The 25,855-nt window shown below is 39.9% G+C and overlaps 1 protein-coding gene across 1 annotated transcript in view; it reads right to left on the bottom strand.

The window, feature by feature from the left end:
* The window catches only part of LOC109951120 (membrane-associated guanylate kinase, WW and PDZ domain-containing protein 1-like), a 79,493-nt gene that overhangs the window by 46,523 nt on the left and 7,115 nt on the right, over positions 1–25,855 (bottom strand). The window contains exon 2 of the mRNA XM_020585422.1: positions 7,681–7,797. Within this exon, the coding sequence (XP_020441078.1) occupies positions 7,681–7,797 (117 nt within the window). The remainder of the gene's footprint in view (positions 1–7,680; positions 7,798–25,855) is intronic.

Below are 25,855 nucleotides of genomic sequence, written 5' to 3'. Positions count from 1 at the left end.
TGTGGGCAACTGCTAGCTCCCAGCTTGTGAGCTCATTCAAGCAGGCATCTAGTAGGCAGCTTCTGTTTTTCTTCAAATCTCCACAAGCAGAGTAAATTAGAGGTCCAGCCCAGCTTAGGGGCTAAGCCAATGTGAGCTATTCACACTCCAGTTCCTGTCTGAGGCCAATGGCTGCAGCCCCTCCTGCATACACCCGCCCACTACTACTCCCTCCCTTCCTTCCTCTCACTTTCTCTTTCTTTCTCTTATTCCCTTTCTCCTACTATCTTAGCCTTAAATATAGACTCTTGACATTACATAACACATGGTCCTGATAAACAGAATGCTGGGTTACAAGTGCAGAGTGCAGGTATTCAGGATGCATTCAAAGATGGGAGGGAAGTATAAAATCATAGTGTAAAAGGCAAGAATAAAAAAATATTTTTAAATAATAAATGTGTAAATATTAAATATGACAGTTGACTGTCAAGACCAGACCAGAGACCCTAGATTGATTAGGACCTTGGGAGATTAAGAGTGCACTGGCAGACCAAAGGAAAGCATGTGCTGTACCTGGCAACACAGGCCTGTATCTGCATGGACATGAACTGCTGCCTAGGCAGCCTCACCACAAAACCCAGGAGCTGCCCTTAGGGAAATAAACTGCAGCTGGATTCACATGGTCCAAGCTCAGCCACATGCTCTACAGCTAAAAGTTACAGTATAAAATAAAAAAGATTTGATGGCAGTCCTGAAATAAATCAACAATAATTTGGTATGCAGTATTTATTATGTTAATGTACTATAAATGCTCCATATTTTACCTTAGATAAAGGTGGGGCGTGCGATGGGAAATTTATATCAGCACCCTTTCATCATATTTCTACATCACCTAGTGACTTATTATTTACATTACCCTTTGCTGCTAAACAGCAGGCTACTGAGGTCAGCAAAGCAGTGTGATTCTGCGAATGATATTAAGGAAATAGATCAGAATCAGAATCAGCTTTATTGGCCAGGTGTGATGGACACACGAGGAATTTGACTCTGGTACAGCGGCTCTCAATGTGTATGTACATATCAACAAGGAAAGGAATGTGCATTAGGAAAAGAGATTAAAAAAATAAGAGTAAAGTACTTATAGATAGAGACCTGATACATATACTGTATATAGGACAAGGATGAGGACAAGAGTGGACATGTGGGATTAACAGAAGGCTTACCTTAGTATGTATCTTGTCAAAAGACATCAAACTAGGGAAGACAGATGGCTCATTTCACTTTCAGCTACTAATATAGCTACAAAATAGGAATATTGCCTGCTAATTACTACAGTATGGGCTAAATTGTCTATATGTATACATTAAGGTTGCACTACAAAAACATTTTAACAGAAATTTTTGACATTTTGGGAAGCACACTTTCTTGCAGTGAATTAGAAAACAACCACTTTCTTTCATATGTTGAATATGAAGCTAGAGCCAGCAGATTAGCCTAGCTTAACTAGAGACTGGAAGCAGGAGGAAAAAAGCTACCAAGGCTCTGTCCAATAACAAGCTCCTGTGAGCTTTAGGGGAGTTGGCTAGTGAATTTTTTCTTTCTTTTTACTTTACACAGAATCAGGTAAATTTTTCCCTTTGTTTCCAGTATTTATGCTAAGCTAATCAACTGCAGGTTTTACAGGTTTATATTTAGCTTACCGGCAGAGAGTTTTATTGATCTAACTCTCAGCAAGAAAGTGAATACGTGTATTTCCCAAACTATTCCTTCAGGGATTACCTACACTGTCAAAATGGAAGAGATATGGTGGAAAGACAGATAAACATTTGTGTAACATCATTTGCAGTCTGCAAAATGTCCATTACTCGTCTATTCTGACAACAGATATTCAAACTAAAGAAATTAATATTCACTAACTACATAAGACGTGCTGCAACCTGCAATTCTGACGGAGATTAGTAGTTTTGTTTAACTCCAAATATGTAATTTTGTAGTGTAAAAGCAATAATTTGTATGTGGTTCAAAAGCTCTAAAATTATTTTATTATGGATAAACATCATATAAGGCCCAGGGATAAGAGTAGGATTATCCACAGGAGTAAATATGGTCAAAACAGAACAGATACTGTAAGCACAGGAACACGGTGAAGACAGTCAAAGCATTTCAGACTGTGGATCAGTCTGGCATCATCATACTCACTGCTTGGTATCACTGAAGTTAGCAAACACTGAGGAGCTACAGTGTGAAGGTCGCCACAGTGAATCCACATCCAAACCATCACAAGACATTCACAGACAGGATTGGAAAAGACTTGATGATCATAACAGAGTATCTTGTTCAGTCAGGGAATTAGCGTAATTTATTTCCTCCACTGACAACAAACATGAACTAGCCAGATGTCTGAATTATAATTGTCACCCTGTAAATACAGAAGAGAATTTGCACCTGCTTTTATCACTGATCCCAAGCTTTCTATATTTTTGTTCCATGTGGTGGACAGGACTCCCAGTCTGGATGGAGTGTCACTGTATCACTTTAAAGTGACTATGGGGTGATCCTGTCAACAGTCTTTGCATCTTTACTTGAGTAAAAGTAAAGGATGATTGTCTTACTTGAGCTATGGCAAGGAAACATGAATAAGTATTTAAATAATAAAAACATTATTAAGAGCAACACTTTATATGCATAATCACAGTGGCTGCTCATCAGTGTTGATTAAGTTAATGTAAGACTAGGCTCAGGGTACAGCCTGTTCTAAACTGCAAGTGCAGAAACTGAGGTTGTGTTGTTGCAGTGGTTTCCTCTGGATAATGTACCATAAGATGTCTTTAAAAGGGCCTGGAGGAGATTGTCAATAACAAAGACGACGTCAGAGACCACAGCCTCCAGTTCCACCTTCCATCCACTTGCCAATCACACTGACGATAAAACAAGAAGGAAGAGCTGCAGTTCATCTGGCCTGTATGTGGCAGCCTGTGCGATTCATTTTAATGGTAACAAATAAGCCAAATATGACAACACATGCATTAAACATAAACCTCACACACACACACACACACACACACACACACACACACACACACCGTGCACCTCTCTTCATAAATCATTACTATGCAAAAACACACATTTGCCCAGCTTCCTCAATGAACTCTGAAGCCATCATTTTTCCATCCCTTGTCGTTTTCAGAGCGCTGTCATGTTAACGTAGCAGGCATTTGGTCACATGAGCAAACTCTAAACTGTGCGTATGTGAAAAGCAGGCAAACAGAAGCTGGGGCCCACTCATCCGTTACAAGAATGAATGGCCATCATTAGCATGAGGCTCCCTGGCAGCACCCTGCAATGCAGCGACACACACAATGGCGAGTGCCATGCTTCCCCCTGCCGTTCCCCCAAAGAAGCCCTTTTGTTTGAGCAGCATCTGGACCTGACCTCCATGCATTTGAGGCTAATGACCCCCCTTTTCCGCTCCCTCTTAGCTCCTCATCTCTTCTCCTCTCCTCTCCTAACCTCCTAAAACCTGCTCTGCTGCTACAGCAACCTTCCCCCCTCTTCTTTTTCTTCCCCTTCCTCTCCTTTCCTATACCCTGTCCGTTCTTCACACACAGATACACTCCCTCCCTCCCTCTTTTAGCTAAGGAGAGCAGCCATCTCTTCCTTTTTGAAAAGAAGGTCTGTGTACTAGTGGGCCTTACACAAAGCCCGCGGGGTGAATTAGAAAACCAAAGAAGAAAAAGCACCAGGGCTACTGGCCATCTGTCCCTTGCCCAAAGTGTACCTGCCCCTCTCTTGCCCTCACATAATTCCCACCCATACCCCCACCTTCCCTGATTCCCTTAGCCTATATACACAGCATCAACCACACACACTCTAAGCCATGCATACATCACAGGCTTCAGATGGCGGATAGCGGTGAGAGTGTAAAAAAGAAGAAGGAAAGAATGAGGAGAGAATAAGGAGCTGTCACTTGCCTGGATGCAGAACGAGTCCAGAGCCAGCGAATCAAGCCTTAATCCTTTTCTTTGTGTGAGCGTCAAACAGAGAAATTTGTCTCCAACAATGATTTCCCCAAGATCAGCAGTGGATTGGAAAACAAGGAAGCAAGGGAATGAAGGACAGCAAGGAGGGGAGGGAGAAAGAGAGAGACACAGAGAGGAGGAGATGGAGGGTGAGAGCAGCAGGGGTAGAGAGACAGTGGGAGCAGTTAGTGTGACAGAGAAAGACAGAAGAAGGCAACAGCCACCGCCAAGCCACAGGGACGCTGACACTCGCTGGAGGATTTGAAGTGAAAAGAGGAGAACGACAGAGAGAGCAGAGAGAGAGAGAGAGAGGAAGCGGGAGGGAGAGATCAGGTGGGGGGAGGGAGGATTGGTTCGCTCTGTGGCTCAAATGCCGGGATAACGCTGAGATAACCCTCATCCCCAAGCTGCAGCTGTAGATGTGAGAGGGAAATGAATCCCACGAGAGAGCAACTTATCTATCAATTATGACATTTGCTGCACATGATAATAATGGCCATCTGTAGCAGCAGGGCTACGAAGGAGAGGGAAGAAGGGTGGGTTAAAGGGGGAAGTGATCTTCCTAAAAATACACATTTACACACACATGCACATGCACACACGCCCAAAAGAAAAAAAACCCACCTCGGCCAGTGGTGGAGGGAAAGGCACCTGTTCGAGTCAAACATAGGGAGAGGATGAAACACAAGCTCAGGAGAGGGGGAGGAGACATGACAGACACAGAGACAAAGGAAACAGAGGCCTGAGAAGTGTGGCTTTTATTTGACTGCTTTTGTCATTCTGCCGTGTCATGCCGAGAAAACATTTGCATGTGTATGTGTGAGAGGGAGACAGACAATAAACAGGAGGTGGCAGCGATAGTAGGTCACCAAGAAAGGGAGAAAGGGAGGAACAGGAAGAAAGAAAGCAAGAGAGGACGGCTATAAACATTTCACTGATAAACTGGCCAGCATTGTGTTGTGGCCCAATTTGGCCTTTTCAGTTTTTTGAAAAGTGTCTGAGAAATACACAGTCAACATATCCACAACTGTTGTCTAATTACTTTAAAGGATTATTGAGAATCATACAGGATAAGCCCGGGGAAATTTTTATTACTGTCAATAAATCCCATAAAAAAAGACAAATCCAACAATCAGTTGATGCCATGTTAATAAGTATTATCTGTGTAGCCAAAGTCTTTCAAATGTCACTTCTGTGCACCTCCATTGTTGTCCAAAATAAAAACACATCAGTGTGCCATACTGTCTCACTGGATGACATGTTCACGCATCACCATGAACGTGGACACTAAAGCCCCTTTCCCACTGCCCAAAAAACCTGTGTAAACTCACCACACCTCGGCTTTTGGCAGCAGTGGGAATGCAACTGTTGGGACAAATGACTCTGCAATCGAGACGTGTCGTTATCCACTTTGCCTTGGCACACCTCAGCTTAGAAATGGGAAAGCAAAACCTGGCTAAACCAGCTAACACAGAAAATGACGTGCACATCGTCATCAGCCATCTCAGCAATGAATTCCATCCATCTTTGTTCAATCAGTGCTCTAACATGGATCAGTCTATGCCAAGTTTCTATGCTTTGTTAGATGAACAAAAGTACTGGCGTATGTGTCTGACATCACCAACGTGATGATGTCAAATATGACATACCAGAGTGGAAACAAACTCGTCTGCTCGACACCCAAACCGGGTCAGTCGGCAGTGGGAATGCCATCAGAAGCCAGTTAAAACTGGGTTTAGCCGCGTATAAAAAACCCATGTATACATGGTATTTTTGGTGGGAAAGTGGTATAAGTCAATCTCTATTAGGTAGGGCTGTGTATTGGCAAGAATCTGGTGATATGTTACGTATCACGATACAGGGGTTACGATCCCATATATTGTGATATATTGCGATACTGTAAACAAGGCGATATATTTTGATTTTTTTAAATCTAATTTTAGAAAACTGTCACAAAATACGCAGCATACCATCATATGTATAAAATGTCCTGTAAAAAGAACTATCAACACAAAAAGATTGGACTTGCGCTAAAGCCTGTAATATGAAGGTAGCTTATTTCTTGGTGAACCTTGGTTCTGTAGTAAAACTGACATAAATGACTCCTATAATATTACATCTCTGAATTTACCTCCAATTTAACTTTACCTGCTCAGAAAATTTGATTCCAATGACCTTGTTGATTTGAAGCTTTTATCTTTCCGATCTAATGGCTTATACCAGTCCACTAAAGATAAACCGACTCTGCTATAATGATTATCCATCCTCTAAACACAGTGAAAGCAGCAGATGTGTGGTGGCTCAGGGATTATCCTGTTACTGTTCAAGACAACTCAACTTTCACTGCTTCTCTTGACAGCAATGTCTAAATCAGCATCCTAGTCTAGACATTGCTTTTAGAAGAAGAAGATATCCGGTATGTAAGTTTTAGTATGTAGTTCTTAAAGAATTTGAATGGCTTTGGAGTTTAATCTATCCAGTATTAGTCTGAAAAAATAAAAAATAAATGAAAAGTAAAAACAAGATATAAATCCCTTTAATAATCTGGTGACCCCTCAGACTGCTTTACAATACCATCTCAGGAAAAAGCACATTTAGCACTTTTATTTTGTCTGTGTTCAGTTTTAATGTCAGTGCTGTCTGTCCTCTGCACACTTTCCAGCATCCTGTGATCTCTGTGAGATCCCAGCATATTCATCACATAATCAGGCAGGAATCTATTTTCAATATATCAGAGCATCGTAATCCCAGGCAGGGCAGTGAGGCAGGAGGAGGCTCTGAGAGGCAGATTTACCAGTCACATGACTGAGCGCAAGGGAAGGACAGGCAGTAATAGATTGTGAAATAGAGTGAGAAAGCAAAGAAGAGGGGAAAACAAATTAATCTAGCCGAGAAGCCACATTTTATCAAGTAGCACTGCAATGCAAACATATACAAATGACCACAAACAGCCAAGCTCCAGTCCATTGAAATAGGTGGAAGCAGTGTTTGAAGAGAAGGATGATCCTTGTACATATGCATATGTTTGATAATCAAATCAAATCTGCAAGAGGGGAAAATACACACACATTCTACATACTTTCTAATCACCAATAGATGCACTGTGCTGCTTTGTTTTAACACTATGAACCTCAAGCTTTGTGGTCATCACAACTCAAGCAAAGGATTCTTGAAACACAAACATGACATGTGTACAGTAAGGAAGTGAAGTGAGCAGAGCTGGACTTTGCCACCCAACCACAGATCCAACTGTCTGTGACATAACCAAACCCAGCTGTGGAGTCTGGCACAGAGCCGGAATGTTTGGCTCAAGCCACACTTTTTGTGTATTTCACAGACAGCTGCAAAAATGGTGCTCTGGAACAGTGAAGATGCAACTGTCTTTAATTGGCAGTAATACAAAATCTCCTGTATAGCAACAGTGATGGTGTTTGATGGCATTTCTCTGTTCATTTGTTGGTTCATTTGCTGGGTTTAAATGATGAGAAGGAAATAAAGCTTAACAGAATAATTTATGCATGATTGGAAAGGGTGAATCAGATTAATAGACAATGAAACAAATGAGACAAATACCAAAAGACAGTTAGTCATTGTAGTAAAGATCAGAAGATGATGACGAACAATATTTCTAACTAGATGTAGCCATCATCACATTATCATAAAGACTAATATTTTTACTCACAAGGCACAGCATGGCGATACAGATTGGCTCGGATGACCTTCTGCAGCTCGTGGTCGGGGGAAGACTTCTGAAACCTCAAGCTCAGATAGTGCTTCAGGTCCTTGTTGAGCTTGTGACCTGGAAACAGCAGACATACAGAAACAATTCAAAACAAAACCTGGAGCTCTCCCTTTCCATACAGTTATTTGACCAAAACTAAGTTCTTGAAAGGCCACTACATTACATTAATACCTGTACCAAATTTCACTACAATCCCTCAAATTGCTTTTGAGAAATTTCACCAAGTCAGAGAATCACCAAAGCCATTAGAAACCACCTTCTGGGCACCATAAATGTCTGTGCAAAGTTTCATGCTAATCCATTCAATGGTTTTTGATTATTTTACCCTGGACCAAAGTGGTGGGCCGACCACAGACTGAGTGACATTATCATCGCTAGTGTGGATTTCATTTATTCCATCTTTTCGTAGGGAGGCAACTGCAAAGAAATAAACCTCATCAGCAGTCTGAGTAGAGCAGAGAAACACGGAATCTAACAGGATGATTAATTTAGAAATAAACACAGAGACTAAGGCGGGTCTGGGTAATTGATTAAAAGAGTTTGTAATTGGCTACAATGCCCATGCTTGCTTAGCATCCATCCAATCAGAGCAGCTGATGCTGCTGGATGGAGTTTGAACAGTGCTCCGGCGCCCACAATGGGGCCAGATGGTCAGAGCTCACTCTCACGCCAGGCTCTCATTTAGGACCATTTAATGATCTCCAAATATATCATGCATGTCTGGGAGAGCTGGCAAGCATTGCATGGGGGAGGTGCCATGGTCTCATCTTGGCCTCTGATTACAAATTCTCAGCAGAAGAATTTTGCCTGGCTCTGTGCTTCAAGATGACAGGGTCAGAGTGCTGGCTGGGTAGACAATTTACTTTAGAATTAATAGGAATTATATATTGACCTGCAGTTTAAGTGCCTTTAGCTTGTAATGTGACTTACTACAGCTGAAACAGAATATGTGGGCAAGTTACAATTAGAAGAAAAATGTGATTACATTCTTAAGATTTGATTAAAAAGGAGCAGCTTGGTGGTTTGACCCACTCCAACTACATTCTTTGGAAAAGTAAAAATTTTTGCCAAATGAGACTGAGTCAACCATGATATCACTCTGCCTCACATTGAAGTGTGGTTGTATATGACGGATAAAGTTAAAAAGACAGGGGATGAGTCAAAAAAATTACAAGCAAAGAACAGAGGGTATTTTGACATAAAAACTGTTGACATAAACAATATTTTCAAATTGATAAGTGAAAAATTAATATGGGGGGACAGGATTAAAATTCCAATGTTTATATTTTTAATGTTCCCTGCAATGCCTACCAACTGAAGGCTTACTTTATAATGTAGAAGGTTTAAAGACAGTACTGAACTATGCTTGTCTGAGGATAGTTAGATGTGAAAATAAATACAAGTTTTCAACCGGTTAAGCCAATTAGCTTAGCCAAGCAGGAAACAAGGGAGACTGCTAACTTGGTAACAAAATCCATCTGCCAGCACCTCTATATCTCAGTAATTGATATGTCATGTCTTGTTTGTTTAATCCACACAAAAAACTATGTGTAAAAACGTTAACAGGCCCAGTTGCCCAAAAGTAGCCAGCTAAGTTTCAGTCTCTAAGCTAACTAGCTAAGCTAACTGGCATGTGGTTTCACTTTCATATTTACTGGACAGACATGAGTGTAGTAGCTATTAATCTTCGCATCTATCAAAGCAAATAAGAACATTTCACCAAAATGTCAAACTATTCCTTTCGGTGTAGAGCTGGGACTGGGGGAGACTCTCCATATTTCGTTTGTGGGGTGACTGTGGTTCAGTGGGCAGAGCAGTCATCTCCCAACCGGAGGGTTGGAGGTTCGAATCTTGGTGCCTGCAGTCCACGTGTTGAAGTGTCCTTGGGCAAGACACTGAACCCCAAATAAAGGTGATTAACCTTGTGCAAGCAAGTTATTACGAACAACAGCACCATTATTGTGTCTGTAGAAATTATGACACAAGCAAAGGAGAACATTAAGTTACACTGTATACAGAGCGACAAAGGCCAGGTTAGGAGGAGGTTTCTGCCTAAACCTAATGGGACTATGAAACGTTTGGACAAACAACATTGGAAGACTTGGAATTTAATCTCACTAAACAAGGCAGGACAGAGACGAAAGGTGCTTGCAGCCTGAGAGGAAGGACTACTGAGGGACAATATACTGGGGACAGGACAGACAGAAATCAAAAGCATGTGAGAAGCTGAGAAAGTGAAAATGATCTTAAAGCAGAGGAGTGTCTATCATCTTCTGTGAGGTGTGGCCCTGTGGTGACATCATCATTTGTTAACACCAGCTTCCTCCCCTCATGGACGTGACTATAAATACCAAAGCATGTGATACAACACACCATACCACAAAACAAATATTAAATGTAATGCGATCAATTTGACACACACAGTGTAAATCACATTTAGAAACACAGCTAGGCTAATATTATTGTATCCAAGAACGTGATTTTGGTATGGGGCATTTTCTGTCCAGAAATGGAAATACTGCTTGGTAGTCTAGTTTGCTGTATTTTTCCGTTCCTCTACACACACACACACACACACACACACACACACACACACATACAACGCACTGTGTTATTCAGTGCAAGCAAAGCACAGTCAGGTAATTGTTACCTAGCAACCAGCCAGTGCTGACGACCATCATTACAGTCCCTGCTAGGCAAGCAGCAGTCAGATTGTAAAAGGAAAAACACATACAACACCACACTTGCACTCACACTTACTTAATATACACAAGTATTCTTTCAATTAGTTCATCCTCTGCTGTTCATTTTCCATGTCTGTGGTGGTTTGATTTATAGAAACAGCCCCTCATCAAAGATAAAATATGACTGGATCATGCAGCACATACATCAGTGTTTGCGTTCACTGTCGTGTCAGTCCTGCTGGCTCAGATGCTTCCCCGCAATAAAGGCCGCTGTCAGAAGCAACCCCCTCCTGTGGGTACATACAATTAGCAGAGGGCAGGCCGCCCAGGTGTCATGCTCCATCAATGAGAAAGTCATCAAATATTCAATATTTATAAGGATTAAAACCACGTGGATCAAAGATTACAATCACACCACTGTAGCATATCTTTTTTTTTAATCGGAAAAGGCTGCTAAACGAATAAGCAGATGTTATGGTGCTGTAGAATTGACATTCTACATGTCAAAATGAAAAAAAAAAACATCTAGATGCTTAATGATATAAGTTTTCTTTATGTGATCCACTTCAGCTGTGTTATAGTTGGACATGTGTTCAACTGAGAAAAACACAGTGAGCATCAGAATACGCTAGAGTTTTCAATTTATTATAATGTTCAGCTTTACAGAAAAGGATTTTAGACTTAAATAAAACAATGAGTGTTTTTTTTCTTGACCCATTTGGAGTTTTTTTCCTCAGCAGCATGCAACAAAAACAAAGCTTTAAAATCTAAACAAAAACATCCAGATATAGTGAGAACACAGGAGCTACTATCTCAGCTCCAAAACCACAGCACTGTGTTCTACAGAATTTTACGCAATACACATGGTGAATTGGACAATCTGAATGGAGATCCTTCTATTATATACAATAAGATTATGGAGTAGTGTAGCTGAGAATGTGTGAGCTGGACATTCTCATACACAGTGTCTGATAATCCATAGCTCTATGAACAAGGCTGCTATTTTTATAAAAACTGATGGATGTTAGTGGATTAAAAATTTTGTTGAGGCACAGGTCTGATTTTAATACAATAAAGGCTTTATATGTTAGAATAGTATGGGAGTAACTGCTCAGAGTAGAGAGCACTTATGAAGCACACAGACATGAATCCAGAATTTCCAGTATGTTAATACTAATATGTCTCTGTGGTAGGTTACAAGGACTTTTAAATTCTACAATGACTGCATTTATAGAGAGTAACCTTTGGTTGCAATGGTAAAAGTGTGTAGAAATATAATGGAGATGTTGATCTGAACAGGGACCATGTCCCAACACATGCCGCTTCTGGTCCTCATTACATTTAATCCACCCATTCAAACTAGTCTTCTACTTCCGCTTTTCCATATAAAGCAGATCGCCCACCGTCCAGGTGGTTATACACATCGTTATGTTCATCTGTTTGCCCTTCCGCGGCACATCGTTTTCTGCTCCATTGCTGGCTCATCTTCTCCACCATTTTTTGAGGGTTTGTGCCTGCCGGTCCTGCTCCACCACCCAGGCTTTCACCTCCTGTTATGCCATAGGCAGGCTGTGGCTGCCTTGTCTCCTCCTATGCAAGGGGGTCCACCGGTGCCCAGTAGAGGTGCAGATCTCTGAAGCCTTTTTCCCCAAACCACAGTTCACAAGAATTACACCGCATTCAAACATCCAGTCGACATTCATCCTTTCCTGAGGGCAGTGCCCCTGGTAGTACAACAAAACAACAAAAATAGTAGAAGTATCATATTTACCGAAACCATGGCAGCAGTGCTTTGAGCCAAATGCTAACATCAGCATACTAACATGCTCAGAATGACAATGCTAACATGTTGATGACAAGTGGTATTTTTACTATGGTTAGCATCTTAAGAGTGTGTAACAAGCTAACATTTGCTAATTGGCACAAAACACAAAGCAGCTATAGCATGAGTCCAGGTGAGGAATTTCCTAGTTTTGCAAGTGTTTGAACATAAACCAAAGTAATAAACAAACTCAAAATTTGCCTTTAAACCAACCATAACACAAACCATCATTATCTGTAGAGCTACAATGATAGCTAAAGTTTAAAGATGAAACAATTAATTGTTTATTCGATGGACAAAATTGCCAGTAATTATTTTTTAAAGAAAAAAATATTTCAGTATTTACTATCTGGTTTTCTTAGTTTCGTATAATAATAAACTGATTATCTTTCTGTTTTCTACTATTGGTCAAGGAAATTAAAGCATGCCATCTTGCGCCATTGGAAACTTAAACAGGGGTTTTTCATAATTTCTGACAATTTTTAGACTAAAATATAGCTTCACAGCTAAAAGATAACTGACTATGATTCAGTCTGTAGAGGATAAAATGGATCATTTGAGAGCTGGAAGACAGGATACTCTTGATTCTCATAACAATGAAATTACTCCACCAGGGAAAATCAGAGATAACAGAGACATTAGCGTGTTGAGAAATGGTGTCTGGGAGCTGAGATGTTTTTGGAGCCGGGCGTGTGACAGAGGACGGTGACAGAAGAGAGATGTGTGAGGATATGAGCCCCCTGTCCTCTTACACATAAGCAGAGGATGAGAGAGAGATGGATTTAACCCAAATAAGAGTGGATTATACACATCCTCTGTGCCTACTGTCAGCATTACATAACCTACATAATCTAGTCATGCATCCTTGTCTCATTTTGGGATTGGGTGGAGGGTGGGGCTGTGTTCTCAAACATCTCAGGAGATTTTGATTCAACTATTCTTTTTCATATATTTCTGTGCAAATGAAAGCACAGATTTGGACAAACTAAACTCTCATGTAGTATGGTAATAAAGTCACATTTGGAGAACTTTCAACAAAATCTCTGCATTACAAACATGTCAGCCTGATAGCAAGAAAGCATAAACATATGCTAGTGGTTGCCTAAAACACCAGCAGAAGGCTGTACCAAGCAGCTGCAGCCTATAGTACCACATAACAGCTGTTGTCACCACAAGTCACTGCTACTACATGTCAATCATGTCTATGGAACTAAACAATAAACATGCCAGGTGGTTATTACTGAAAAACAGAATGCTAGACATCCAAATAGCAGTTGTGGTTTGGGTGTTTTTGATTATTTGTATGTACAAGCAGACAAATTAAATCAACACTTTATTGAGAATGAACATTAATTCAAGAAAATGTTTATGTGTGTGTGTGTGTGTGTGTGTGTGTGTGTGTGTGTGTGTGTGTGTGAGAAGCTCTGTTCAGCTGCTGATTGGCATTCATCTCCCACCCTCCAGCTCAACACTGCCCTCTGTGTCTCTGAGCCTCACCACCAACAAGCCTGCTTCACTCACACCCATTACCACGGCAACCAAGAGCCAGCCCACTAATGAGATGAGCCATGGTGGACATTATGGTTTGCTGCCACCCAGTGGTGGATCTTAAGTCTATGGGGAAAAAAACCAGACCTACAAGCATGACTTCAAAGATGTGATTCTTAATCCCTCGTGGTTGCATTTGGAGTTGATTTGAAGATTCAAAATAGTATATAACACCAGCAGCAGTCACATTACCAAGCAAGAACATTTATTCAAATACTGTCCTCAAATACAAGTTTAAGTTACTTCTGCTTTATTCGAGTTATATTTGTCTGCAAGCAAAATGCATAGCTTACATTGTTTTTTCACCATTTACAATAAAACACTCTAAAACAAATATAAGCATCACCAAAAACAAATCAACTTAACTAAGGGTCTATATGCAGGCGTCTAGTAAGTGCAACAGTGGTCGAGGCATGTCAGGAAGACTTCTGGTCTTATGTGTCAGGCTTGTCTTTGTGTGTTTCTGTCTGCCCTTCAAGTTGCTGCTGGCACAGATTTGGTGTTAAATGACAGGCAAGTTGCCCTTACTATGCGTAGAGGTGAACAGACAATAGAGATTAGAAGACAAACACACACACACACACTGGGCTACCTAATGAAACGCCACCTGTAGCAATGATAGAGGGGATTATAGTGCAAAACAAGATGCCCTCCCAAGCTCAATCCCTAGCAGAGTTTGTTGGGCCATGAAACAGCCAGGTGCATCACAATCTGTCTTCAGAATTAATGCAACTGATATGATGCTTTCAAAGTAACCGTACAACATCTTGGGAAATAAGCTTGTTTGCTTTCTTGATGAGCGTTAGGTGAGTTCATGCTTCTGTGCATTAAATATGACTCCTTCAGCCAGGTGGGTGAGCTTAGCTTTTATACTAATTTCTCCTTTACATAAGACTGAAAACAGAAGGAAACAGCTAGCCTGACACTTTCTGAAGGTAAATCTGTCTGCCAGCACCTCTAAAGGTCACCAGTTGAGACATTACATCTTGTTACACAGGCCAGCAGTGACTCCTAGAAGTTACTGATACTGGCCAAGAAATTATCCAGCTCATACCCCTGGAAAAAGCATGATTTGTATTTATTTGATATATATGATATGATATATGATATAACCCCATCATGAATGAGCTTTAGAGGTGTTGATAGGTGCACTTTATTACCTTCAGACAGACTCAGGCTAAGCTAACTGGCTGCTGGCTCCAGCTTCACGCTGAACGACCAGACATGAGTGGTATCAATATTCCTAACCTTACAAAATATGTAGCAGACAAGTCAACTCTGTGTATTATAAAGAATACTACTCTACAAAAGGAGAAAAAGACTTCAGAAGCTGTGGTTAAATGGGGATTTCACCAGCCTTTGTGTTATTACATTTTGACTTAGCAGGCACCACTCTGGCTGCATCCTTCTATCAGGTGTGGAGCTGTAGCACAACAGGAGCAACAGAAACACACAGACACAAAATCATGCATTGATTGCCCATTACAGTTTTATTTTACTAAGCTATTTTGTAAATCTCTAAATTGCCCTATTTATCATACCCTAAAGCTCCCAGGCCATCTCAGGCCAACAGTACAGACCTCAAAGTGAGCACAAAGAGATGGCATTTCCTCAGAGGACAAATAATATTGTATTTCCTCTGACTGATTCCAAATAATGGCCACAAAGTAGGAACTGGAAATGGTGGTTCTTAAACAGTAAATTCCATTGTTTCAGCTGCTTCCTGTGGGTTTCAGGATGTCCCGTCAGTCAACACTTGGACTCTCCAGTTACAGATGAGAGCATTTAACTCGACATTATCCATCAATATAAGGAGGGGCTGTCTGAAAGAGGTGAACATGGGGAGGGATGCAACACACAAAACTAATAAAATGCTCCTGCTCTCAGTAATGAGCATCACTCTTGGTGTGATATAAGTAGCTGCAATCTCAAGCTATTTCACAGCCATTATCCTGGTTGAGAGAGTTCATGACAGCTGATGCAGGAGACATGATGCTTAATCATATTAGGCATGGAATTCACTTGTTTTGTTCTTATATCAGTTAAGCTCAGATATATTCTGTCACCCCCTTTTACACACTCACACACAGCAGCCACACATATTAAAAGTGGTGTATTTAGCTTCTTCATCTGCACATGTTCACATTTACAGTCGCCATGTTATTGCTGCCTGACATGAGCCCTGCAATCAGAGCCACAGGGGTGGAGAGGAAAAAAAACAACAATCACAGAGGTCTGCCGTAATGCTAGGGGCCAATGTTCTGCCTTCTCCCTCTATAATTACCTCCATAAGCAGCCACACCCAAGGCTGCTTTCAAGTTATTCCCAGGCCAAAGTGTTGTTCAGTGGAGATGAGGAACATTGGGGAAAACCAGACAGGAGCCCAGAATGACACTCAACAAAAATAATGTCTCCTCTGTATTTCTTTAATACTGGCTGTGCAACATTCTATCAAATCAGGTGTTTTACAATATTTTTGCCGCAATACTACAAATCACATGTTCTTTACATTACTACAAACCCATTCCCAGAGTATATCACAGCTTTTTAAAACCAGTGGTTCTGGCTAATTTCAGAATGGTAGGAAAGATCTTAAGCTATAGCTACCAACACCAGCTGAAATCTTATTTTTCCTGACCTGCATAATGGTTAAACTCATCTTGCTGCTGTGAAGTAGAACTGGGTGTATCAGTGCAACCATGACCTCACTGTTCCATATGGTTACAAGTAAAAGACTTTTATTTAATTTTATTCCATTTTATTTTATTTCGGATTTGGTTCTCCAATTTTAATGAAACATTTTTTTAATTTCATAATGATATAACATGAAACTAAATGAAAGGTCATTCAGACTGGTGCATTCAGGTGCCTGTAGGAAGATGCAAAATCCAGAAGATAGTTTTACTAAATTTCACTGGATTTTTGATACCAATATTTGGAAGTTAAAAAAAAAATTGATAATGGGGCTGATTGTAATTCTTTTTAATATGACACATAAAAAATATTGATACAGATCCCCTAGATTTGTTTCTAAAACGTGACTAAAAGACATAATTAGAACATTTTACTTATCGGCTAACATACTAAATACATATTCATCTGTGATAAGTTAACATTGGCCGATAAGTCAGTGTACCCCTCAGAGAATCACCATCTTAATGTGGTGGATGGATGGATATATCATGTCCGATTTGGTCTAATTCTTCTGAGAGTTACCTGTCAACAGAAACATCTGTAATAAAAAACCAACTTCACTATATTCTCTTCACAAAATGCATGTTTTCTTATTGTTTTATCTTCTGATATTGATTTTTTAAAATCATATGTCATGATTGAGATACTACTGCTGCCAACACTGAAATGTTTCTGAAGCAGTTAATTTAAGGGCCTATTTTAATTATTGCTAAACCTGATGATTGTTTTCTCGGCTAATTGTTTTTTTTTTTTTTTGTAAAAGGGGGGGTATCACAAAATATCAAAATCTTTTGTTGAATTAACAGTCTAAAATCCAAATATATTCACTTTAAAATTATATAAAAAGAAAGGTAGTAAATCCTCAGAAGACCAGACTGTGTTTAGTATTTTACAAATGCCTTAAAGATTTGGTCATTATCAAAGCAACTGTTGATTAATTAATGTCCATAACCTTTATAATTTTGTAGAGATGATGTTGACTATAAACACTGGTTTTGGACAGAACCTCTGGTTTTGATTACTGGACATGCAGAGATGACTGAATGGTTCATGTTCTGACCCAGTTCTGCTGTGTTGCTGAGTCAGACTCAGCAGTGCATGATGAGTGAACTCGCTTCAAGAAAGTGTCTTCAGACAAAGACACACACTCACACACGGGCACACACAGAGGCAAGCAGAGGCGGTATGTTCCGCTCTAGTACGCAGCATCTGTTCACTGCTAAATATAACCGGAGGAACCCAGGCCTACCGCTCCTTCTGCTCTCTTTAACAGGCTGAGTAGGCCAAAGGATAGAGGAAGAAAAAAGGAACCAGGGAGGAGGACGACAGGCTGGCACAACTGTAAAGACTGAAAGAAAGAGTAGAAGCTTGAGGGAGAGGGTTGAAAGGAGGGTCAGTCTTGAATGATGTGAGCACCATCCCAGATAAACAGATGTGTTGCTTATGAAGTCTGCCTGCTCCCAAATACAGTATATTTCAATACAGACTAAACATAAACAGTTATTCCTGTCAAAACCTGGAATACCACACTTAGCATACTCCGGATTGGCAGGATCTCTATTCTATTCCTTCTGGGTTCATTTTTAAAGTAAAGGAAAAACACTTCTTTGTTCCATATTCCTTAAAAATGCATAGCGAGCACCTATTTTTGTGCATCCATTGTATCTTTTTCCCTACCATAAGCAACACACGTAAAAACACTGAAGTTTCAAGCAGGCTGAATCTTCCTTGTCGCTGAGAGAAGGCATGCAATCGGTAGTGTATGTGAGCATGCCATCGGTTCTATCTGGCTGCCTCTGTTAAATGTCATTGCCTGCCTGTCTGCCACACAAAGGGCCCCACTGTCATTAAAGTCCCCTCTTTCACAGGAGCCAATGACCACAGGCAACGAGATGGAGATGTGATACACATCCCCATTCCTCCCTCCCTTCTTCGACTGCTGCAGCAGACTGGAAGGTATCACACCACAGGAACGAGTGTGTCATCACCAGCCCGCTAATATGATGAAACTCACAAAGAAACACAAGGCAAGAAATTACCACATTAGGCTTGAATTATGGTTTAGATGCATCTGGATGAAGAAGTGGAACAGGAGAAGCCTGTCCACCGGGTGTGATAACCACTAATTCGTATCCTGAGGGTTGTAATCGAAGGGGCTTCTTGTGTACTTGATGCGGTACACAAACAAGCTGGTGAGGCTGACTTGAAGCGAAGACCAGGAGATAGGACAACCAGTGAGCTATATATCTGAGTTCCCTCCTATGTTAATATTAATTAACATATACGTATGGAACACCCACGTTTACAAAAGCAGTCATTCTAATCAAGCAGCTATCCAACAGAAATATTGAGCTGTGTGCAGGGAAGTACCAGACAGACCGGAGGCCCCATGGCTAGCTTCATTAAAGTAATCTGTCATGTGAATTTCCGCAGTTAGTAAATGGATGCTGCTCCCAGAATTTTGCACTTAGAGGAAGCTTGGCGTGTTTGTCAGAGGACTTAGCCAATATGCTGAAAAAAAAGGTCTTCTTAACCAGAAAGTGAGGCAACCTTGCAAATAATGAAAGTTTTTATAGTGGAACTGAAGAAAACTGCTCTCAAACAGATGGGAAAATAATGCACAAACGATTCACTTACAGAGGGATGGTCTCTCTCGGTCTCTCATTCTATATCTAAACTGTCTGAGAGCAGAGATAACACACAGCAGACTGACAGCTGGGGATCAACAGCTGAGATGAGATTAAAGTGAAACCTTGAATCTCAGCAGCCACCCTCTCTGTTATGATGCTGCAAACCTTCATCAGGTGTGTATCAGTCCCTTGCATCTTCAAATCTATGTTCATAACTTACAACAGTTCTGGTTCCTATTTTAATCACAAAAAAGACATACAGAAACAAAGAATGAGACTGGAGTCCTTTTCAGACATGGTACCATGGTACCATGGTAAGAAACAAAAAGGTAAAGAAATTCCAAAGTGACACTGTTATTTATCAGTGAAATTATCAAGTTTCAAGTAAAAACAGTTTAGATTAAACCTCTAAGGAACACTAAAAGCCGACCAGTCAATCTAACAGTACATGCAAAAACTGGTGTTATTATATGAACCTCTATTTTTTAAAAACTGACAGTACTGTGCACTGCGTTTGGGTTTTGGTGATGCCATGTGACTGATTTGTTGAAGTATCCCCCATGGGTGAAGCTATAACAGATGGTCTGCTGAACAGAGTCTGTCCATTTTTATAAGTACTGTGTGTAAACCGTAACAAGTGAAATGGACAGACTTCAACCTAAAAAGATAAAAATTAATCTGAAACCTAATACAAAGAGTAACACAAAAACATAATGACATATTATGTGAATTTTGCATTGTGCCATCAAGTGACATAAACCTGGTCAGGTGTCTTAACTGGTCAGATCTCCTAATTATGCTCGGTGAAAAGACAAAACTGTCCTTAAACCACTGACATGACCTGTTTTAGTCTCCAACATTCAAACTGGCTCAGATCAAATGTGAATGTGCATCTGTGTGTGATGTTGGGCTGTGGTCACACACTGTGCATCCTTCATAAACCTCTCACCATCAAATCTGACCTTCAGACTAAAACAAAAAAAAATTCACAGATTCTCCTTCACAGCTGTTAGCACCAAACACCAATGTGATTGTGAGATATGAGATGGAAGTACGAAAGGAGGTAACAAACAGGCAATGGAGACAGAAAGAGAGAGGAAAGGGAAACAACTGAATGTGAGGCCTTTAAAGGAATAGATAGATGGAGTGTGTAGCAGGCAGCTGCATTTCACTGCTGAGCAAAGTGAGTGGCAGTGGGGAGCAGTGACTCTATAAGATGAAAAGACCTTTGAAATGGAATTCAAGTGTTGATTTACTAAAACATCCATCTTGTTGCTATGAACGGTCAGTTACCAAAAACTAATGCAAAATCCCTGCAATAAATCCTACCAAAGGTTACAATACCTTTATCTAAGAGAAGTTTTGATGGCCATTTTTCAGTATCTTCAGATATTTTATAGAACAAACAAATCATCAACTAATCAAAAAAGTAGTCGCTAAAAGTAATAATGAAAACAATAATCATCACAGCCCTGATTTAAACTGGAGTGTGAGAATGACACAGGAATATTTGATCAAAGCTTGGGATCCTGTGGTACAAGATGTATGTCTGAAACAAGGGGGGGAAAGACTGGGAACCATTAATGTTGACTGTTTGATGAATGAGAAGACAGAAAAATGTTGACAGTTTTAAAATAAATACAACAAAATAACCATTGTCTGGATCAGCAATGATAACAGCATCACATTTAACATGAATATCACTAAAATGAGATTAGGTGCTGTTTCCCACTCGTTACAGTTCTGTCACTGCAGTGTTTAACTGTGGCTGCTGCCAGTGCTTTAATGAGGCACTGATTCAGTGTGATTGATGTAATGCTTCGAGTCCTAGTCCTTCTGAGCTCTCATAACAAGAGACTGGTGTCATCCAAAATTGGAGATCATATATCAGGATGCAGGATATCACCCAAAATTACTGGGATGATTTATAAAAAGAGCTGATGGTGAAGCAAACAGTTAGATGGTCCTATTTGAGTTTTAAAAATGGAGCCAATTTCTCACTTAGCATAACTTCTTTTCTCTAGTTTTTGTGGTATCATCATTCTATTCAAAGCTATTGTCATATGATGGTAAACCAGATTAGGAATTCCTTCCTTCCTACGTCCTTCGTACTAACAAATCCACCAGAGCTGGAGAGGTGATGACAATAGGACAGGACCGTTTCCAGTGCTTATCCAGGCATTTTCAAACCAGTGTTGAGTCTAAAAGAAGGAAGGAAGTGTATTAATTGTTGCCAAATATAGTAAAGACCTTGTACCTTTTAAAGTGTTTTTAAGTGTTTCCTGGTAAAATCATTCAAGACAGACAGAAAGCTACAATCTGCATGGCATTGGGTAAGGTTTTCTTTAGGTTATCTGAACATAACTGACAACGATATTGATGGAAAGAACTAAAAACATGCCCTTTTCTGAGAGTAAGATTAATATTTTTTGGTTTTAGACTGTTGGGTGGACAAAAAGCTATTCAAAGACACATGTAGTTGTTTAGTTCTGGGAAACCATGATGGGAATTTTCCACTATTTCTGCTCCACTGGAAATGGATCTATCCAAAATGGCAGCAGTGTAAGTTGTACACAGTTTATCGTTAAAAGATTTAACTTTCCAATGTCTTTCAAATTACAGCCACATTCTGTCTTCAGTTTAATCCTACCTAACCTGCTCAGTGTCTGTGCACCGACCTCACTTCTTAGGACACTGCCAACTTCTGATGAAGAGTTGGAACCAAAGGTCACGCCCTCTCTCTGACAGACAGGAGCTTGCAAACAGTCACACATGGAAACACAACAAAGCTTTAAACTTTGAGGAACAGCAGAAACAGATATTTACTCTTTATTGTTTTGCTTGCTGAGCAATAAATATGCCTCTTTTGTTTTAAAAAACATTTAGAGCCAATTATGGACTGTGAAATGACGGTTTACTGATTAAACAGACTCGGCTACCATATATAACCTCACATTGAAGCTCTATATTGAGAACAGAGATGAACATAAAAGAATAAAACACTATGTTCTTTCTGAAAGCTCAGTGAGATTTGAGTCAGTTTTGGGTCAAGTTCTGAGCAGGCAGCATCGCATCAGATGAGATGGAGACCGAGTTAAGTGTTCAAAGTAAATGTAGCTGACACCGACAGCTCAAGAAAAACATTTTCCATCATTATCTCACTTTGTCAAAAGGTCTAAATTTACTCTGAAAATATAGGGATTCAGAGACACAGCTGGAAGAAAAACAGCAAGTGATCTGATAGGGGGGAGGCATGTGTCAGATTGTGGTAAATTTGTATGTGAAAGCAGGCCAGGGGACTGAAGGAAAATATTGGTTTCAAGGGTGGCTTGTGTGATATGTTTACCCACTCCTCCTGACCAGAAAGTTCAATTCATACATAGTAAGGTCTAGACAGTATTATAGAGAAAACCCCATCAAATCCCCCTTGAGCAAGCACTTGGTGACAGTGGGGAGGAAAAACTCCCCTTACCACAAGAAACCTCTGTCAGAAGCTGGCTTGGTGGGTGGCTCTCTGGGGTGAGTGGAAAGAGGAGAGAGGGACGCAAAGTCAGATGTGACTTTTGAAAGGGGTTTTCTGCCTTGGATTATGTTTATTTCACTCTTCTTGGCTTATTTTAAAGATTACAAACCATCCATTCTGCCTTGCCTGTTAAAATACCATTTTGATTTGTGTACCTTAAAGAAGCTGCAGGGCTCTACACACTATAGCCATGAAACTCTCTTTACAACCCTAATTACCTTTATTGTTGTACCTTTCTCCCCTGCTACTGTGACTAACTCAAACCAAACCGGAACACTCTTCAAGCTTCTTAACAGTGATGAGAATATCAGATGGAGGAAGCCAGTCCCTGCAAAGCTGCTTTGATTTAGATAAGATGTCCTTCCACAAGTTGCAGATATATGACTGGGAATGCAGGAGATAATGCGGCTGCTGGGATACGCTCTCACATATACACAAATACACAAAGCTCATGAAGGTGTTTGAACCTAGGAGATTCTTCTCTGCCTGTTTGAAGGTGTTAGTCCTCTGGTGTGATTTAACTTTTTCACCTTTTCCAGGATAAAAAAACTCAAGACCATGGGAAAACTAGTCGGGTTCTTCTAAACCTCAAAGATCAAAGCCAGCTCTGCTCGCTGAGTCTAGTTCCTGTGTTTATGGATGGGTTTAGGTGTAACATGGAGAAGAGGAAGCTCTCTGTAAACCCCGCCAGCTCAAGAAAAATAATAAATATTGTATTTGTGTCTTTCTAATTTCATGCTGCGCTTTACACTTGACACCAAACTGTCTCTAAATGTATCAGAATCAGAATCAGAATCAGTTTTATTGTCCAGGTGTGATGGACACACGAGGAATTTGACTCAGGTACATCGGCTCTCAACAGTAAACCAGCATAAGGCTGTGTAATATAACAAAATAAGCAGTACAGCAACAAACAGTGCAAACAATGCAGAATAAGCAGTATAAACAAAGAGTAAACAATGTAGACAACAAGGAATGTTCATTGAAATGAGATAAATAGGGATAAAGTACTTAAAACTATAGACTACCTGTTGGTACCTGTACCTAATGAAACAACGCATTTCCTTTTAATAGAGTCTATAGTAATGCTGAAATATTACTTTTGAGAGTTCTCATTTTTGCACACATTTACTGTAAATAATGTAAATAGTATATTTTAACATTCATTTGAATATTTTGAGCAACTACACAGCATTATTTTAATGACTTTAAACCAAAATAGGTCACAATAGGTCCACCTTAAACTTTTGGCTCTACCATCATAATGAGACATGACTCTACCTCTAGAGGGCTCTGTGCATGAGATTAAATATTTACTGACAACAGCTTCACCTACAGTGATATGCAATATAGTAGCCATCTCCATATGTTCCCCTGCTAACTGATAACAAACAACTGTAACCCATCATAACAAGCAAATGAAAGTTTTGTATTTTTTGTGACATAGATGATTAGTGGGCATCCCTTCCCAGGAAACATCCTCTGCAACACAGGAAGTAATACCTTTTAAAGAAGTCAAATAACAGCGGACAGTGCATCAGTATAAATGTGCAATCCTCACAAATGAGAAGGTGAAATCCGGAGCATGTTTGGATTTTTTTAAATGACTTACAGCGCATGATGTCAGAATATTAAATAAAAATAAGTCACCACAGTAGAGCTGAAACAGTGAGTCAAGTGACAGGAAAAAAAAAGCTGCAACAGTTTTGATTATCATCGTGAAAATATCCCTCTCAAATGTCTCTTATTTTATACTGTATATGTTATCTTTTAAACAGGTCTCTCTTGAAATAGAGATAATGATAACAATAAAGAAATTTTAAAAATTGACAAGATTTCTTTGTTTAATGTAGTAAATCAAAAACCTTTGGATTTTGGACTGTAGGTCAGACAAAACAGGATATTTGAAAATGTCACCTTGTACACTGGGAAGTTGCAATGGACATTTTTTTTTTTATTTCATAGGCTAAACAATCAATCAAAAAAAATCACTTTAAATTCCCTAGTTCTAGCCACTTAACCCAGCCTAATAATATAATATTTCATGCTTTGATACGGTATTCCATGATGGGCTAATCGCTTATTTCTACTTCATGCAGGACTGTAGGCCCCATGCTTTCTAAACCAACCATCAATGCTTAACTTTGTTTACTAGAACAGATATTATAACTGAGCTATGACAGCTGAGAAGATGTTTTTATGTGAAAAGTTCTCACATAATACACAGAAATGAACTACAACTATACCAGGGGCGCCAGTGTCTGTGATTGATAAAGATACTGGAGGGACGTTGCCAGTTCGGACAAGTTAACCTTTCACAACATTAGATCACCAACTCTGTAACTGTAAATTAGATATTAATAAGCAGTGTCCTGCCAGTAGAAAGCCCTTACGGCCTCATAAGCTTTTGACAATACTGGTGCAGTCAGTCCAAGTACAACCTGGGCAAAGCTACAGATAAGGTAATGAAGCATAAAGCATGTTTTATATTGTTAAACCCAGCAGGGTCAGTTCAGAGTGTATTACTAACTTGAATCGCAGAAAAATAATGGACTTGGAGGAACAGAAGCATTCATCTGCAAACCTTTCACCTCAGTTAAACAACACATCAGGCTTCATAGAAGGATAATGTTTCAAGTTTAGCACAAATTGATTTTACTATCAACTGATCACAGTTTTAGAAATATTTTCAATTTTAACATCCTGCTCCAGAAGATTTTTCAGAAGATTAGTTTCGCACACTATATTGTAACTGCATCCAAAGAAAGGTCTGACTACTGTGCCTTAAAAACGCAACAAATCCAAAAAACCGAAAACGACTAAAAGGAGAACTACAGTACCAGTCATGTGTATAAAACAGTACTTGTAATGTTAAGTAATCCCTTCCAGATGTGTGAAAACAGAAGAAGCACAGCTTAAATGTCAATTTATCTCCACTTTACAAGGCTGTCTTGCAGTGAGCGTGTGTATGTGTGTGTTCGATTGACTTAGTAGTAGCATGGGTGAGTTTGTAGGTAACTGCACATGAAAGAGAGAAAAGCCACCCTCAGGCTTTTAAAGCTGTACCTGAGTATATTTTTCTCCTGAATCACCTGTTTCAAACTGTGACATTGTTGCAGGCAGGGTGGAGTCAGCTGTTGAAAAACTGTCCTAAAAACAGAGACAGAAGCGAAGCAGCTAGCAAGCATCTCATTGTACAGTAACATCTGACTAT

This window comes from Monopterus albus, unplaced genomic scaffold (assembly GCF_001952655.1).
Source record: "Monopterus albus unplaced genomic scaffold, M_albus_1.0 scaffold365.1, whole genome shotgun sequence".
Lineage (NCBI taxonomy): Eukaryota > Metazoa > Chordata > Actinopteri > Synbranchiformes > Synbranchidae > Monopterus > Monopterus albus.
Note: the sequence above shows the minus strand (reverse complement) of the source record. Positions and strands in the feature narration are given on the sequence as shown.